Source organism: Capronia epimyces, assembly GCF_000585565.1.
Source record: "Capronia epimyces CBS 606.96 chromosome Unknown aczIQ-supercont1.1, whole genome shotgun sequence".
In the NCBI taxonomy this organism is placed as follows: domain Eukaryota; kingdom Fungi; phylum Ascomycota; class Eurotiomycetes; order Chaetothyriales; family Herpotrichiellaceae; genus Capronia; species Capronia epimyces.
The window spans coordinates 1,619,714-1,636,408 of record NW_006912904.1 but is presented as its reverse complement, the minus strand read 5'-3'; the positions used below and the strand labels follow the sequence as shown (position 1 = coordinate 1,636,408).

General features: G+C 54.1%; 7 protein-coding genes across 7 annotated transcripts; 3 read left to right on the top strand and 4 right to left on the bottom strand.

The window, feature by feature from the left end:
- Positions 1–2: 2 nt before the first annotated feature.
- On the bottom strand, positions 3–983 carry A1O3_00611 (uncharacterized protein; the record flags this gene model as incomplete). Its single annotated transcript, XM_007730761.1, has 2 exons — positions 3–102; positions 154–983. 2 exons carry the CDS (start codon positions 981–983, stop codon positions 3–5), a joined length of 930 nt encoding a protein of 309 aa, XP_007728951.1.
- A 221-nt stretch (positions 984–1,204) lies between these two features.
- On the top strand, positions 1,205–3,048 carry A1O3_00610 (uncharacterized protein; the record flags this gene model as incomplete). The annotated part of the gene is made up of 5 exons (XM_007730760.1): positions 1,205–1,283; positions 1,338–1,387; positions 1,437–1,555; positions 1,604–1,723; positions 1,773–3,048. 5 exons carry the CDS (start codon positions 1,205–1,207, stop codon positions 3,046–3,048), a joined length of 1,644 nt encoding a protein of 547 aa, XP_007728950.1.
- A 700-nt stretch (positions 3,049–3,748) lies between these two features.
- Positions 3,749–5,584, bottom strand: A1O3_00609 (uncharacterized protein; the record flags this gene model as incomplete). The annotated part of the gene is made up of 1 exon (XM_007730759.1): positions 3,749–5,584. The coding sequence occupies one exon, from the start codon at positions 5,582–5,584 to the stop codon at positions 3,749–3,751; it is 1,836 nt and encodes a 611-aa protein (XP_007728949.1).
- Positions 5,585–7,251: 1,667 nt separating this feature from the next.
- Positions 7,252–8,206, bottom strand: A1O3_00608 (uncharacterized protein; the record flags this gene model as incomplete). Its single annotated transcript, XM_007730758.1, has 2 exons — positions 7,252–7,727; positions 7,891–8,206. 2 exons carry the CDS (start codon positions 8,204–8,206, stop codon positions 7,252–7,254), a joined length of 792 nt encoding a protein of 263 aa, XP_007728948.1.
- Positions 8,207–8,912: 706 nt separating this feature from the next.
- On the top strand, positions 8,913–9,977 carry A1O3_00607 (uncharacterized protein; the record flags this gene model as incomplete). Its single annotated transcript, XM_007730757.1, has 1 exon — positions 8,913–9,977. One exon carries the CDS (start codon positions 8,913–8,915, stop codon positions 9,975–9,977), a length of 1,065 nt encoding a protein of 354 aa, XP_007728947.1.
- Positions 9,978–10,027: 50 nt separating this feature from the next.
- On the bottom strand, positions 10,028–10,885 carry A1O3_00606 (glucose 1-dehydrogenase; the record flags this gene model as incomplete). The annotated part of the gene is made up of 1 exon (XM_007730756.1): positions 10,028–10,885. The coding sequence occupies one exon, from the start codon at positions 10,883–10,885 to the stop codon at positions 10,028–10,030; it is 858 nt and encodes a 285-aa protein (XP_007728946.1).
- A 676-nt stretch (positions 10,886–11,561) lies between these two features.
- On the top strand, positions 11,562–12,672 carry A1O3_00605 (uncharacterized protein; the record flags this gene model as incomplete). Its single annotated transcript, XM_007730755.1, has 2 exons — positions 11,562–11,639; positions 11,833–12,672. The coding sequence occupies 2 exons, from the start codon at positions 11,562–11,564 to the stop codon at positions 12,670–12,672; spliced, it is 918 nt and encodes a 305-aa protein (XP_007728945.1).
- Positions 12,673–16,695: the final 4,023 nt, after the last annotated feature.

The window sequence follows — 16,695 nt, the reverse complement described above, 5'->3', positions numbered from 1 at the left end:
TATCACCAATTCGTGACATGACGTATCCGTCGAGATCTGTCTACGGGTTTCTTGCGGAAGACCATCCACGTCATGAGCGTTGTGGCCGCACATAACGAATACCTGATGACTGATGAGACATGCAATCTGAGACGGCAGGACAAGCTTGCTTACCACGTGAATATGTACTGTACATGATTATTCCTCAAGTTGACCTCGGGCGCCCTCCCAATGGGGATGCCCTTGGATTCTCGATCAAAGCTGACCAGCATATCCGGCGTCATGGTCTCTTCCACCCAGACAGGCTCGGCTCCAGAGACTCTGGCCATCTCTTCAACGTCGGGGAAATAAAATTTACCCTTGTCTGGATCATTGTTCGGCGTGAAAAGGTTCTTCTTCCAAGGTTCGCGTAACAGGCCTGAGATGGTCACTTCACCTTCGGGCAAAGCAGACGGATCTCTGTCCTGTTGGTATTTTTTCTCCCGACTAATCCAGCCACGGTTGACCAGTATAGTGCTACCACCTTCACGCTCTAACGGTGTAATGACCATAAATCCGTCCTTGCCATCCTGCGTGCGTGGCCCGATAAGCATCTCTTGATCATGTCGCAGCTTTCCTGTAGCATAGACCCTTCTGTAGTCAAACTCGTGGATGGCATCGGGATCGATTCGAGGAGGCAGAGGTAATGGCGGCCGGACCAGTCGGTCTTCAAACTTGGCTATGAGCTTCGTTTTCCAGTCCAGACGCTGGATCTGCCAGGTGCCTAAGCAGAACGCAGTAAATGGGATTACAGCAAGCAGTGCAAGGCCCAGTTTTGACTGCCTCTGTCCCACCGACACTATTCGAGGAGGCGCGTCCACTACCGAGACAAAGTCTGGGTTTTCGTGACTGGGTGGTGGCTGTCTGGTGAGGACATGACGAGACTGCCCTGTCCGCTGTGCATGGAAAGGTTTTCGAGACTGGATCAATGCCGCTCGAAGAGCCTTCAGACCATGCTTGGCCATGCTGCGTGACTGGACCAGATAGGACGCATAGAGAGGAGTGAAACAGGTGTGAAGGTGTGAAGGTGTCTGAGAGTCGTTTTGCAGAACTGCTGCCGGGCACCTAACCGGGGTCCACATGACGCTGCCTGCCAATGCCAGAGCGTACACCAACTGCGGCTCCGGCCTCGATCAACGACCAACTTTACAGAGAAGAGCTACAACTACCTAGGCACCAGCTCACCATGTTCCATGATGGAGATATTCAGAGCGGGATTGCATTGGCCCTTGACCAATCCAAAGCTGTCTTGTGTTTCGTGCACGGTAGAGTAGAGTCTGCTTCCACCCCCCGCGCAAGAGGTGCTGACCGAATCCCAGATGACAGCGACCGCAGCAGGCAATGGGAGAATGTCTTAAGGGATGCATCGGTGGGAGGAATCGCCGCCGAGGATCGACCTATTTTCTGACTCTGTTCAGGTATCCCCCGCGATTACCGCTCAGACGGTAGCCTTACGACTTCAAGCCGGGTCTCATGAAGCCAACTTCCTCTCTCCCATCTGTCCGATTAGCAGCACGCCAGCAATCGTTGTGATCAAGTAAGAGAACTCGGTGATGGAGCTAGATGCATATAATAACTAAGCCAGGAATGCACAATTGCAAGCGAATCTTCAATCTGGCGAGATGTCTGTCCACGAATTGAAGGACCGACTCATTAGCATCTTCCGCGTCCGAGATGTTGGAATACATGTGCCTTCGGAATCGGAGTATGTACTGCAACCCATCTGAGAACAACTATGGCTGATATGGCTCAAGGCTTGCAGTACCTGCTCAAGACGCTGAACAAGCTGCGGCTGAATATCTCGACCTTCAGCCGACCGCTCCAGGCCAAATGAGACTTCCGAACAATGCGTACGACGCCCTCCGAAATTATACTCAGAAACTGCTGGACGACGGCACAGCTCCTATTGAAGTGTTCCAGACGCAGTTGAGGCTCCTTAAGAACATCCCCATCTTCCGTGACGAAGTGGAACGTTTGAGAGGACATGGCCGCCCCGAAGTCTCAGAATACCTACGGTCGAGACTCCTACGGCTCCCGGCGGTTGGACTTCGCATACCAGGCCAGGCGGGGCCCGTTGCGCAACCTACAACTTCGTCTTCCTCTTCTTCGCAACAACCCCCGCCGAGGCCAGCTGCTCCAGCAGTAACGGCTCCAGTCTCCGGCACAGCGTCTCCGGCACAGCAAAGAGACACCGCCTCGCCCGCACCAGGTCAAGCCGAGACCGAGAAGCAAAAGGCTCAACGAGCGGAATACATCAAGATGCAGCGCGAGCGAGAACAGCAGCAACGTGAGGAGCGCGAACGGATAAAGGCACAGATCAAGGCAGACCGCGAGGAAAGACGCCGGTTGGATGAGATGCGAAAGCGCGGCGGCAATCTGGAGCATACTACTTCAACCACATCAGCCTTATCAGGATCGACCACTTCAAAGACAAGAAATAGCGAAACCAGAGTACAAGTCCGCACGTTCGACGGCAGTACGCTACGCTCCACGTTCCAACCCACTTCAACGCTCTCCGCCGACATTCGGCCCTGGATCGACACCACCTCGAACACGACCGTTCCCTACAATCTCAAACTCATCCTGACACCACTCCCTAATCGGAACATCGAAGCCAGTGAGGAAGAATTGCCACTTTCGGACCTTGGCATCGCGGGAAGTTGCACGCTGGTCATGGTTCCGGTCAGAGGATATGTCGAGTCTTATACAGGCTCGACGGCAGGAGGCTTACTTGGCGCCGCGGTGAGCGGTGGATACAGCCTTGTCAGTGGGACGGCGGGAATGGTTCTGGGCGGCGTGAAGAGCCTGTTAGGCTACAACACTCCCCCAAGCTCCGAAGCGGCGCCATCAGGCGACACTGGCTTGGGGGGAGGCTCGACGCCGGCTTCAGCTGCATCTGCGGCCAGGAACGCTCGGGTTCGGACTCTCGCTGACCAGCGCGCAGAGAGCGCGGGCCGTGATCAACAGTTCTACAATGGGAACCAGCTGAATTTCCAGCCGAAAAAGGATGATGCCGAGAAGGAGGACTAGCACTGCGGCTAGAACATGACGCCTTGGCTACTACTACTGTACTACTGTACTGTGGTCGCGAGGGAAATTCATCGTCAATGAGATGGCACTGGGCGTAGGGGAATGCACGTCCGCATAGCCCGTGCATGTTTCTGCGAGCGTATACAGTACAACTAATTCCCGGCGTGCGTACAGTCGTCCTCTGCATATCCAGAAGTAAAGAGAGAAATTGTTCTATCCGCCAGTTGGCGCTGTACTAGATTCCCATTCTGTGCAGTGTGCAGTACTAGATTCTCATTTCGGGGTATCAATTCATCGACTACAGTACTAGTACTGCGCCATTGGTAGCACGTAGGTGTCTGTCTCCCTAACTAATTCATCGGGCGTGACAACCCCCCCCGAACTAAGTCGATACCGGGATCCGACAGTCACGGGCCACGTACCGCTCTGCTCTGCGCTGCGCTGCGCTGCCCTGAATTGAACTGCCCTGAACTGCCCTGAAGCAAACCGAGAGTCATTCCATTCTCTCCAGGGCCGTGATGGATTACAGCGGCCGCAGGCAGATTTGAGGCAAGTCTTGACTTGGATTCGTTCAAACACGGGACTGGACTGGTCTGGGGTGATTCGCCTTTTCTCGCCATCTAGCCTCTGAAGCTGGTGTCACTGGAGGGTTGTTGGACAACCGGCCCAGAACCTCAACCGACCGTGCTCACACTCACACTCATAGGCGAGACTTGACGGTCGTGGTGGCGGCATCGCGAACGACGGTGGCTAGAGTAGTTGGATTCGGGGCTCCAGACTGAAAGGGGAGGACGAAGAACCTGGACAGTCTGGCCATCCAGCCGTCGACTTGGGTTTGGGACGAAGGGTTAAGTGCAGCATCGACAGGTCCTCGCGGCTGAATTGTGTGATGTGCGCCTGGATCTCGAACATGGGGATCTCGGCGCTTTTTCGTCGTCGGCGTTGATGCCGATGCTGATGCTGACGTAGCGGATGTGATATTTCCCCCTGCGGACGACGGGCCATTCCCGTTCCCGGTCTGGGTAGCAGTTGGTGTAGGTGTCACGCCGGGAGTGACCATCGGACCCGGGCCAGATTTACACTCGGGATGGAACGTAGTTATCCCATCGAGGCCAACCGTGGTTCCCGTGGCAGTAGGCGAGCAAGTTGTGGTGAGGGGGCCCAGTCTGGTCTGTGTAAGATGCCCGTTGGGCAGGGTTATGACAGACCACGAATAGCCGATTCCATTGGTGTCAGGGAAGACGAAGACGCCTGGAGGAAGAGAGCTCTTTGCGCGAGAAACACTGGGGCTAGACACTGCACTACTGCCCGGAGTAGCAATTGACTCTTGAGAACCAGAAACCGAGCTTGTATTCGACGTATATGCTCCAGATAGGCCGGCAGTTGTGTTGTGATGAGCGGCCATGTAGCTTGAATAGCTTTGCCAGAATGTAGAGTATGAATAGGTCGTCGTGCTCGGCGGGCTTGTCGAGTTCGATCCAGGTACACTTGAGAGAGGAGGCGAATAACTTGAGACCGGGGTTGTCAAGGAACAGCCACTGCCAGAACAAATTGTTGGCGTGAACTCCATAACAGTCACGGTCGTGACCGTCGTCGGCACCGATGGAGTAAAGGTGATGTATACAGTCACGGTGGATATAGATGGTCCAGTAGCCGTCACAAATACGGCTGGGGTGGTCTCGTTTGAGGGAGAGCTGATCATGTGAGGTTCAGGGGTTACCGGCCCGATTGGACTCACAGTGAGAGTTGGCTCACCAGTCAGCTCAACTGTCGACGGCTCTTGCACTCCAGAAGGCAATGTGACCGTGACTTCGGTCGATACGGTCGTGTAGAATGTTGTTGTCGTGTTGACTGTGGCGATAGCAGAAGGCGTCTGGGACATATCGAAGCCCGCGGAAGACGAAGAAGTCGAATTAGACAGTGTCGAAGCCGGGCCTGGTGTCGAAAAACTAGAGGAATAAGATGAGCCTGCAGAGGATGCTGCTCCTCCGGAAGATGAACTTCTTGCTGGGGAGATTGTGCTGGAGAGTGCCGTGTCCCTATAAGCCGAACCCGAACCTGCGGTCGTAGTTGTGGAAGCTGGTACAGAGGAGGCTTCTGCTACCGCTGAACTATCAGACATTGGGGAAGCACTGGGTCGGGCCATAGCCGAAGATCCTGCAGCGCTGATGGAATCAGTGGTGACATAACCGCTGGTGTCTGCAGTAATGACGGTGTTGCTCCCGCTAAGGGATGTCGCAGTACTCGCCATCGATGCGTCAGATAGCGAGGAATACCAGGTCTGGTCTGACCCAGGAGTTGACGTCGGCGATGGCAGCGTGAGCCCGATCAAGGACGTGGCCGCAGAGCTTAACAGCTCCCCTGTACCTGTAAATGCGGATGTTGCAGCATGCGGTACGGTATTTGGGTCTGTCAATGTTGAGACTCCTGGCCCTGTGACCGCTGAAACTGGTTCAACCTGACGCTTCTGGGGGGAGAAGCCGTCGGACCTTGAACAGTGGCCACACATAATCAGCATTGTCAAGAGGAATAGCATTGCTGGTATAGATGGTCCTGATCGTGTCCGATCCCTCGAACGGCGGTGTAGCTTTGGTTCTATCTCCGGGCTCATCATGAATAGGGAATATAACATTATAACACTATCCTGAAGTCCTTTGTCCTTCACAGGCGTTTGAGATAGATAGTCGATGTCGATGCCGATGTCGATGACACAATTAATAATATGTAAAAGGCCTCGTTGCATGTCTACATCGATTCCCTTTGGATGGGCAACAGGACGAGAGTTTTCCAGCCTAGTATCGAGAGGTATCGTGGAGAGAGATCTGGCCTTGATATTTGACAAAACGACCGTTGAAGGAAGCAGACGGCTTTGCAAAAATCCTGGAGTATAAAGCTGAATAAAATATAAAGTAGGCTGGGAGAACGCAGGCTCGCCGATAGAAATAGGAACGTAAAATGCGAAACTCGGTGAAAGACAAACGGCTGTAAACGCACTGTCATCTGCTCCGGCGAGTCAAACGGCTGATTGTGTCCATACAGGCTTCACTGAGATGGTGAGTCATGGATGAATTTGTTGATGTGCATGTGTAAGGAATTGCAGACCGAATGTCACCTTCATGCTTCTGTGGCTGTTCATGTGGTCGGCTAGATGAAAATGAGAAGACCCAGAAAAAAAGTCCCAAAGATTGCCGGCCAGCTCGTCCAGTCGAGTCGAATTGCGTCGTTCTGATAGACAACCACAGAGCTCCCGCCCCCTCCATTGCCACCTCCCGAATTGCCACCGCCTTCACCGGGGCCACCTTCATATGGATTGCCAGGCGGGCCCCAAGTGTAGTAGTAGCCTGTCCACGTTGCGCAGTCGACGCTGAAACCGCGGTCATCCCAACATTTCTGTCTTCGTTCAAGAGGATTAACAACCAAAGGTGCGATTGTCATGACAGCCGAGAAAGGAAAGTGACTCTGTGGTTGAGTGTTTTTCGCAGTAGTCGTCGAATGAGTGACAGCGTGGTAAGGACTAAGTGAGAGCGGCTCTGTTCTTGCTGCTGCGTGAGTAGGGATTGGCACCGGCGTAATAGCGAAGCTCGCCGCCGTCTGAATAAACAGCATTAGAGTGAACCACAACATTTCTTCAAGCTTCGTAGGAACTTTGTGAGGAAGAGGAAGAAAGTGATCACCGGGTGTGTTTTCAGAGAAGACTCGGCGCCTTTTGAAGGGATCTGTATATGGGGTCAGGATGTGAAGCTGCATGGCGATGACGGAGCTGGAAATTTGATTTGTGTGACCTAGAGCTCTTCGGGCATCAACGGTGCTTCAAACCATACAGCAGAGTTGGTTATCCGCTGGTGTCGGTGAGAAGAGGGCAGCCAGGCGTGGCGCTTCCTGATTGGGTGCCTCGAGGGCCCTCGCACTAAGAAAATCGGCACAGTACCAAGGTCCAACTCGAGAAGCCATTGGCCGAAGTGGCGTGATGAGACGCTCGGCGATGTATGATGCACTGCGACATGCCACATCATTCTTCACTTCCGAACTTGACCAAGCTGGGGACGGAGGTGCAGTCGAAACTGATCTGGCTAGCCTCCGCTCCAGCAGCGACAGCCCGCATATCTTGGGAGGGGCGAGAGATGTTCTTCTGCTGCAACTCTGCAGCGCAGATATAATCCTTGAAGGCCGGCTTGGAGTAGGATCATTTGTCGTGATCTTACTTCATGAAGTCTCCATGATATCGCCTTGATTCTGGGGTAGAGTGTTCGGTACTAGCGAATCACCGAGGATCTCCAGGGTTCTCTTGTAGATTTTTGCCACTCCCAAGGATATCGGTAGAGAACTGGGCGGGTCATCATTGCTCTCATCAACATCGTCCGACAGCTCATCCTCCTCATCATCGGTGTCGGTTCCAGAAATGTCGTGTACACTGGCATCGTGTCCGCTGGCTGAAGCAGCCCTAACAGCTGCCACTCTTGTCTCTTCGATCAATGATTTGATGCGGACCTTCTCCGTCATTGAGACTCGATGAGAAGCACCCGACGAAAAGTTGCCCTCTTCGGAGGGCTGCAGGAGGGACGCAAAGCCCTGGTCAATTTTGGCGGCGATATACAACAACGAAACTGAAAAAGGGAATGCTTGTAGGTAGGAATATACCAAGCCGGCCAGGGTCAGAAGGTATGGAATTTGTATGGTTGCTGTTCAGTTGAGATCAGATTGAGGCATCCCCAGACGAGTGAACAGGCTCACGAAATGAACGAGGAGACGGGATGAGCAAGGACATATCGGCAATTAGAGTATCCAGATAAACGAGAAGGCAAGAAATGTCATTTCCACTTTCAAGGCAGTTCATAGACTTACGGGTTCCGCTGACCCAAATAACATCCACCAAAGGGTCTGCGTCGGCGACGAACTCGTCATACGTGGTATAGCCCGGTGTGTCATCATTTTCAAGTCCTTCATCACTGAACTTCTTCGCATATCGCCTTGTAATGGTCAAGATTCGATCGTCGAGGTAATTTATAAGGGCAATCTCTTTCTGTGATCCGGGTCGCAGCGGTTGGGATCGTGGTGGGGGTAGAGTGGCAGCTCGACTCCAGAGAGGAGCAGTGCTCGCAACAGGCGATGCGGCAGACATGGGAGGGGAGAGCAGACCATGGCTTCCAGAGGAATCCATGGTGCCAGCAGGGTTGCAAAGGACTGCGAAAGGCTGGACAGTATATGCCGCTAAACAATCTGGGGCAGGATGAGACAGGACACCTTTCGAAGGACGCTCATGGCCTATTTCTTGTTACTAGAGACATCGAGTGTCTAGGCCGGTTAAGGGGCGCCGAAGGACATTTACACGGAAAGGAAGAGTTCGATGGTCAAGAAGTGGGAAGATGGAAGATGGAAGATAGATGATGGATGATGGATGATGGAAGTTGGGAGTTGGGAAATGGGAATTCCTCTCCTCGGTGCCTGCGGTCTTCAAATGACGAGGTCACGCTCATCCTCCTCCACCATCCCATTCCATCCTCGTTGCAATTGCCCGCCCGCAGCCCGCCCGCAAGCTGAGGACATACAGGCGGACGTCCCTTGAAGTCAGCAGAAGCAAGAAGAAGATGTCTCGAGGTTCTTTCTTACGCAATGCAGGGTCAGGTTGAGAAGCGATCCTAAGGCTAATCATACGCCAGCTCGCAGAGCCCATATTATGCCGAAACACCGAAGCACAGGAGCCACACAGACTTGTGGATAAATGGCATTGAGACACGCTCATGCTTGACCGATTGAAGTTGAAGGCCATTTAAATACTCCAAGAGAAGTCCCTGTGGATGACTTGCAGGATTTCCCGGAGACGATCACCATCGCCAATATCGAGCCTCACACACCCTCTAAGCAACATGGCATCTCAGAATGGCGCCGGTGAATTCCCCATCATAGACTCGCATATCCATCTATATGCGGCCGGTCACATCGCGTCGCTGAACTGGACAGCGGGCCTGTCACAGAACCATCCGTTGAACAGACAATGTTCCACACAAGAATACCGGGCAGCGACACAAAACCGCTCGAATCTGCTGGGCTTTGTCTTCCTGGAAACGGACAGGAAGTCCGGGCTGAAGGACACCGAGTGGCAAGATGTTCTTGACGAAGTCGACTTCTTGATGAGAATCGCCCGAGGAACCCCGCGAGACGGCGAGGACCATCGCCCAGAAGACAGCAAGTTGGTGCTCGGGGTCGCGCCATGGGCACCGGTCCCTGCTGGTGAGAAGGTCTTGGCCCAATTTGTACAGGAAGTTCAGCAACATTGCGGCGACAGATGGGATCTCATCAAGGGATTCCGCTATCTGGTTCAAGACAAGCCTGCCGGGGTGATGCTGCAACCGCAGTTCATCGAAGGTCTACAATGGCTGGGGAGGAAGGGTCTGGCGTTCGACCTGGGCGTAGATGCTCGAATGGGAGGGCTTCATCAACTACAGGAGGCCTGTGAGATGATGGAGCGAGTCTACGTTGGCGACAACGATGTCAAGATCATCATCAACCATCTCTGCAAGCCGAACCTGCGACTGACCGCATCCGAGGCGGCCAGTGGAAACCCAGACTTCACCAAGTGGAAAGAATACATTTACCAGATGGCGTCGCACAAGTCAGCATATATGAAACTGTCTGGCTTCTTCTCCGAGCTCCCCAAGCAGGACGAAACCCAGCCGACCGCCATTTCGACCCTGGTGGAGCAGACGCGGCCGTGGGTAGATGCTGTGTTCAAATCATTCGGCCCAGGCAGAACCATGTTCGGCTCAGACTGGCCAGTATGCAACGCCGGTGGACCAGGGGTCCAAGCCTCCTGGGGACATTGGCATTCTTTGGTGGCCGCGATCCTCGACGATCAAGGGCTCACGCCGGAACAGAAAGCCCAAGTATGGTCAGGCACGGCCATTGAGGCATATAACATCCACATTATATAGTCTTGAATTCATGACTTAGGATCAGGATCATTGCTAGGCTCCTGCTACTCCTACTGGAGATTTACAAACAATCCTCCGTCCACCAAAATAGCGGCACCCGTGACATAGGATGACAACTCGCCGCAAGCCAGAAACAGGGCTGGGCCAGCCATGTCGTCCGGCTTGCCCAGTCTGCCCAGTGGAATCCTGGCCTCCATGTAATTCTTCTTGTCGCTGCCTTCTGCGAGGTCGTCTTCGTTCAACTGCGTGCGGATGGTGCCTGGGAGCAGGGCATTACAGCGGATGTTGGATTTGCCCAGCGCGGTGGCGGTCGACTGCATCAGACTCAAGATGCCGGCCTTGGTCGGCGTGTAGTGGCACTGCTGGGCGCCGCCCACCAGCGCCGAGATGCTGGAGATTCCGATGATCGAGCCGCCCTGCGGCGTCTGCCGGGTCATCTGCTGGGCGGCGGCCTGGACGGCATAGAAGGCGCCCGACAGGTTGGTGTTCAGGTGGCGCTGGAAGCTGTCTGGCGAGATCTCGAGGAACTCTTCGAACCGGCAGATGCCCGCGTTGGAAATGAACGTGTCCAGCCTGCCGAACCGCGCCACCGTCTGCTTGACGAGCTCCTGGCCTGTTTCGGGCTGGGAAATGTCGCCGGCCACGCTGAGCAGTGGGACGTCGTCGAGGCTGGTCGTCGAGGCGGTGTTGCTGCTGCTGTTGCTGCCGGGACGTGCCTTGATGGCATCCAACGCCTCAGTGCGGAGCGACGACAGCAGTTGCTCTTCGCCCTTGTTGTGCGACGGGAGATAGTTGATGGCCACCTTTGCCCCATGAGACAGGAACGTGATGGCGATCGCCCGTCCTATGCCCGTCAGCCCTCCAGTGATGGCGCAGACCTGGCCTGTGAGGAGGGGTGGTAAGGTCATGTCTCCTTTCTGTTCTTGACCAGTTGTCCTTCTGCTGTGCCTCGATAAGTGTTTGAGGATTGGATGCTCTTTGATCGGAACAATGAAAAACTGTCCAACTTGAGATGCTCCAATGATACCCTTCAGCAGATCCCGAATCCAGCAGAGTCTAAATACAGAAAATCTCGATTCGTGTACAACCCAATCCCCCCAAGAAACCAAACCCTGTTGCCGCTGCCGCTGCCGCTGCTAGACATATACTCAGTAGAGCGGAGAAACTTCCCGGTCGCGGAGAGACGGGCGGCGACAGGCTCCGCTCTCGGTACAAAATCCAGCGAGAGGAACTATTCCGTTTGGGGGCAGCGCACGTGATAACGGCGTTCAGGGTCCCGTGGATCACGTGACTCTGATTTCAAATGACGCAGGTCTCGTCATTCGAGGTCGTCGAGGGACGCGACGTTGCAGCAATATCAATATCATCATCTAATTAATTAATTGGCATTTGTCAGTGAGAGCCTCGTCGATCGCCGGTCCCGCAGGGGTTGATACTAGGCTCCTAGTCCGTCCGTCGGAGGAAGTGGTTGTAGACTGGGGCTCAGAGACGACCGGCGAGGCTTCTTTACGCTGTCGCCGTCCGAGTATCCGGTACAGGGTACATTGTTCCTGAGCTTGAGCCGCTCTGATCCCTCGACCCTCGATGGCCGGGCGACCAGGCAGCTCACGGCTTCAAGGGCTCGTCACTCTCTCGGGGATGGTGGCGTTCCTCGGAGCCGCAGTAAGTGATTGATGATTCCTCTCCCTCCCCTTTCCCTTCAGTATGTATGTGTCTTGTCCTTCTGGAGAGTTTGGATGAAACCGCTATTAAACGGCGAGGAGCTGGAACCCATCATGCCTTCTCCGTCCGCCCGTCGCCCCCTTCCGACAAGTCCTTCTGAACGCAGCTACTTATGACTCCTGCTCTACGATAGACTATTGCACCACGGATATCCATCACCAGAACCGACGACTCGACATTCATCAAGTACGACCACCTCAAATCCAAGACCAAGACCAGCTCTCCGGCCCCAGCCGACCCGGGCCTGATCATCACACCGTCGCCGAAACCTCGAAGCGCATCAACCCATGCGAGCGGACGCAAACCCTTTGGCCCAAACGACTGGATCTTCGACACCGGCGCGACAACACATGTCTGCGCCAACCGCGCTCTCTTGCACAGCTACGACACTCTGAACCCTTACAGCAACAGCGTGAACCCGCGGGCGGTGGGCTATTTCGGACCGAACCCGGTCCCCATCGTCGGCGCAGGCGATTGCACATTCATCTTGCCACTGTTCCCCGGTGATGCAGCCGCCACTCCCAGGAACGCGCGGTCGTCGTCGATCATGTCCGGCCTACTTGGCGTGGGTGGAGCGAGTGGCGGCAGGGCCGGCAATAGTGTGGCTGGAAGCAGTGTCAGTGGTGAGGGATTGGGATTGGGATTTGGAGAAATGGAGGGAGATGGAGCTGGAGCTGGTGGCGACGCCAACTCGTCGAAAGAACTCCCTCTCGGACCTTACCGTGCCTTGACGCGACTGACGGTCAAGAATGTAATGCACATTCCCGATGCGGGAGTCAACCTTATCAGCTGGTCGCAGCTGAAGCGGGCCAAAGGACTGGATTTGCAGCTGGTGGAGGAGAACGACGGCGGCCTTACGGTGCGCGAGCATGGGAAGCCACTGATGCGCTTTGAGGCGCGCGACGGCTTGTTTTTCCTGGTGCAAGCGGACGTTTCATCAACTACGCGGCAAGAGATTGTGGGTGGGCATTGAGGAAGTGGAAGTTCAAGTTGATGTTTGCCCGCCCTGCCGTTGCCATTCTCCCGTTTCCGTGGGACGCCAGGAGACTGAGCAGCGGAGTGCCGTGTCGTGCCGGTGCCAGTGCCGCAGAACGGAGGCCGGTCTCGCTGCGAGCCAAAAAGGAAAGCCAAGGAGGAAAGCCAAGGAGGAAGGCCAGAGAGGACGGCCAGAAAGGAAAGCCCTGAGGAGAAATGAATGAGAAGGGATCAAGACCCTGCGACCATGACAGCCTCAGCTTGACGGTACCTGGGCACCTGGGGCACAGGCTGAAGTCTACCTCTGACTACAACTACAACGGACAGAGATCTCGACGGAGAACAGTCGAGTTTGAGTTCGAGGTTGAGTTCGACTTCGACTTCGACGGTTCACAGGCGGTGGTCATGTCATGCCCTCCATCTCTATCTCACCTCTAGACACAGACACCTGTTCTCGGCCGCACGACATCGTGATCTGATTTGATTTCAAGCCGGGCAGCGCGTATCTGATCTGATCTGATCTGATTTCAAGACAGTCCGGGCAATGTACGAAGACTTGAAGACTCGAAGACTCGTCCTATAAGGTCAGGCCAGGTCAGGCCATTCACCACTCATACTCACTCATCACTCCTAAAAGCCTCACCTCAACCTCACTCAAACACCCAGGTACTAGACGTATGTAAGTAGTATGTATGTAGAAGCTAGAATACACAATACACAACATCCGTACACACATAGCTATCCATTGTGATATATATACTACACTATACGCACCTATTCCATAGTACGGATACTCTATATTAACACCTACATCAACATCGACAACGACATCAGCATCTACTATACCCGCCACACCGCACACTGTGTCTTTCAAATGCCGCAGCTGGTTGCCTGGTTGCCTGGTTGCCTGATACTGTACGGTCACTGATCCTGACCCTGACCTGATAGAACCAGGTTGGTGAGCAATGACGAAGGTGAGCAGGCAGGCAACCCGGCATCCTACCTAGGTAGACAAGAATGTGCTAGAACACCCGCTGAAGGCCAAGTTGAATCACCATGTGCACAGTCCTATCTCTGTCTCCATACATTCATTGGCCCAGTCCAGAATCTGACACACTGCCCAAAGGCGTCCAGTAATACATCAGGCATCCACAGAGTCAAAACGAAAGACGGCACAGAGAACAAGCATTCTGACCCGACCCGACCAACAATACAAACGTTACCACGAACATACTAGTATCAACCATTACTCGCTACCCACAGTATCATTGCTTGCAGCGACGACGCCCAAGGCCGTTGCGCCTAGCCTAGCATACATGCCCCGTCATGCTCAGCATGCTGGTGACCCAAACCATAATCAATGAAACGACGGTGGAATACTCCGTACAATGCCTTTGAATTCCGCCCAGATGTCATAGAGTGCCTGCGCTCTTCTTTCTTCTTTCTTCCTTCTTTTATCGATGTGGTGCAAACAGACGCCATTGTCAACAATGGTCCGATGTGAGGTGAAATCGAGGGGTGGCTGAAATCGTCATGCCTCGTCGTTGTGATCTCGCAGAAGCCCGGGAGTTCGCTGAACTCGGTCTTCGTGCTGCATGAGTAGCTCAACGCTCGTGGCTTGTGGCTCATGGCTCCGATTTGGTGACCGACAAAGAAGTCATTGACAACAGCATGCTGCCTTTGTCCCTTTCTTATCAGGGCGAGTGATTCGATTCATGATCTAGCATGTCTTGGGGATCCCTGACGGAGCACACCGTGGCCCTGCCTACCCGCACCATATCACAGTGGGAATCATTATCATCTGCATCGTCCTGCGACTTGATAGAAGTGAATATCCAAGTGTGCCAGCCCTGCTGGCTTGCTTGGTGTTCTGGAAACCATGCCAAGATCTTCTCGATGGTTGTGAATGTCCCCAACATGATGTGCGATATACGGAGATACCGATGGCTCGTCAGGGGAGTGGCAGCGGGAGAGTTTCAACGTCTTCACCGCCGACCCGAAGAACGGTATCCGGCACTGGAATAGCCAGAATCGTTCGATGGACGACCCCCTGATGGTCGCTTGTCCGTTGATGGTTGCTCTTGACGACGTTTGGCCGAGTGTTGTGGGCAGGCAAATCCTACCAGGACGGTCTTTTCAGTGGTGCCATGATCCCGCTGGCCATATCGCTGGCAGGGGTCAACAGAGTGCCGGTGGTAAAGACAGCGGCACACCGCATATCGTTCGACGATCTGGTAGCACATCTTTCCTGCCGGCGGTTGTGTAGAATTAATTTGGTTTTGGCGTGAGGGATAGGGCACAGAGGACGAAACGTGCAAAGAGCTCAAATCAATGACCAGAGTAAAAGAGATGAAAGGCTTGTGGTAGAACAGTTGAAAACACAATTGTGAGTTGAGCTAGGCAACTGGAGTCACCATTTCTTATATCATGGGCAGTAGCCACTGTAGCCTTGGGAAGCAGCCAATCACTGAGCAGGTCTGGTCAGGCAGTAGAGGAGAGGAGGAAGAATGAGACCCACGGCTTGAACATACTGCAGGCGCAGTCGGTCCAATGGCAGGACCTAGCAGGACAATATGCACAATGAAGCAGTGTGCATGATCCGGAAACAAAACTGTACAACTTTTGCGGGCGGCCGGGAAATCCATAGTCCACGGCTGGCATCTTTTCGAGACTTGGACCCATGCCAATCGAGAGGGTCAAGACAGAAACATCAACCGAACAAGGGGCCTGGCCCGATAGCATAGTGCGGAGCCTAGTGATCCGGAAGTCACAGGTGACAAACAGCTGTGCGATCAGGGTGGTTGGTGTTCCTGACAGTTGGGTCCAAAACGTGGATGATGATCGATGATCGTGCACGAGAGACGCAGAGCACTAGATTAGTAGATAGTAGTTACTCTGTACATGTCGACCAGCCCGCCTAGTGGAACCAACGTCATCAGGTCCCCTGTCGTAGACTGCAGCCTAACGTTTGGGTTATTTGAGGCTTACTCTGCAGTGTATAGTAATAGTGTCCAGAGTACACGGGTTGAACGTACAGAGTAGTGCGGGATATGTGGGATGGGGACGGGAGGGTCTGAGGCTGAAAAACACTTGGACCGTTTAGGAGTAGGGCGGGCGGTGCTGAGAGACGGGTAGCGAGCCCAAGCCTGCCGGCGTATCAGCCCTAAGGCTCAGATCCCGCGATGAAGCTTCTGACGCCAAAGCAGTGGATCCTGGATAGAGTCACTGGTCGGGGGCCAGAAGATGGAAATGCAAAGCGTGACGCGTGACGACGACGAGGGAGATTTGCCACATTCATTGGCACCGGGACATGACTTCTGTCAGCACGCAGTCGGACGCGAGATATGACTGTTGATGATGACAATTAGGAAGAGACGTTAGTCATAGGCCGATAGTGACCACAGCGTGAGGGAGTCAGGGAGTCAGGGAGTCAGGGAGACAGGAAGACAGGAAGACACTGAAGAGGAGGAGGAGGAGGAGAGGATCAGGAGGGGCAGAGCAAGAGACAGACACCAGACCTCAAGGCCCCAGGACTGTGCGATCATGTGACTCACCCTTGCTTGGCAGTCACCTGACGGTGCTGGGGCTATGGCTGTTCTCATAACCTAAGGTAGTATTACTATAAGTATCGCTCCTTAGGCACCTAGTAGGTACCTAACTACTCCGTCCTGCTAGGACAACAAGGTCATAGTCTTGTGCCAGATGGATACAGGGCCATCTGTGTCCCTTTTGTTTGTCGTCCATCTGGCAAACAACCCCCGCCATCCACTCCCATTGGTCAGCTCGTAATTCATAGCCTCGCGCATCTCGAGTCTAAATAGCACCGGGCGACCACTTTTAGAACGATCATGATTCCACATTTCCTTACTTTTCCCATTACTAGTAGCGTTCTGCAAAGCATAGTTGTCTCGACTCAGGGCCCAGGGCCCGGCCCCTTGGGCATTTCATGCATCACTCTCCATTTGGCCCATTTAGGTATCGTGCAAGGCTGACTCGACCTCGTGAACTTGCGGTCACCTTC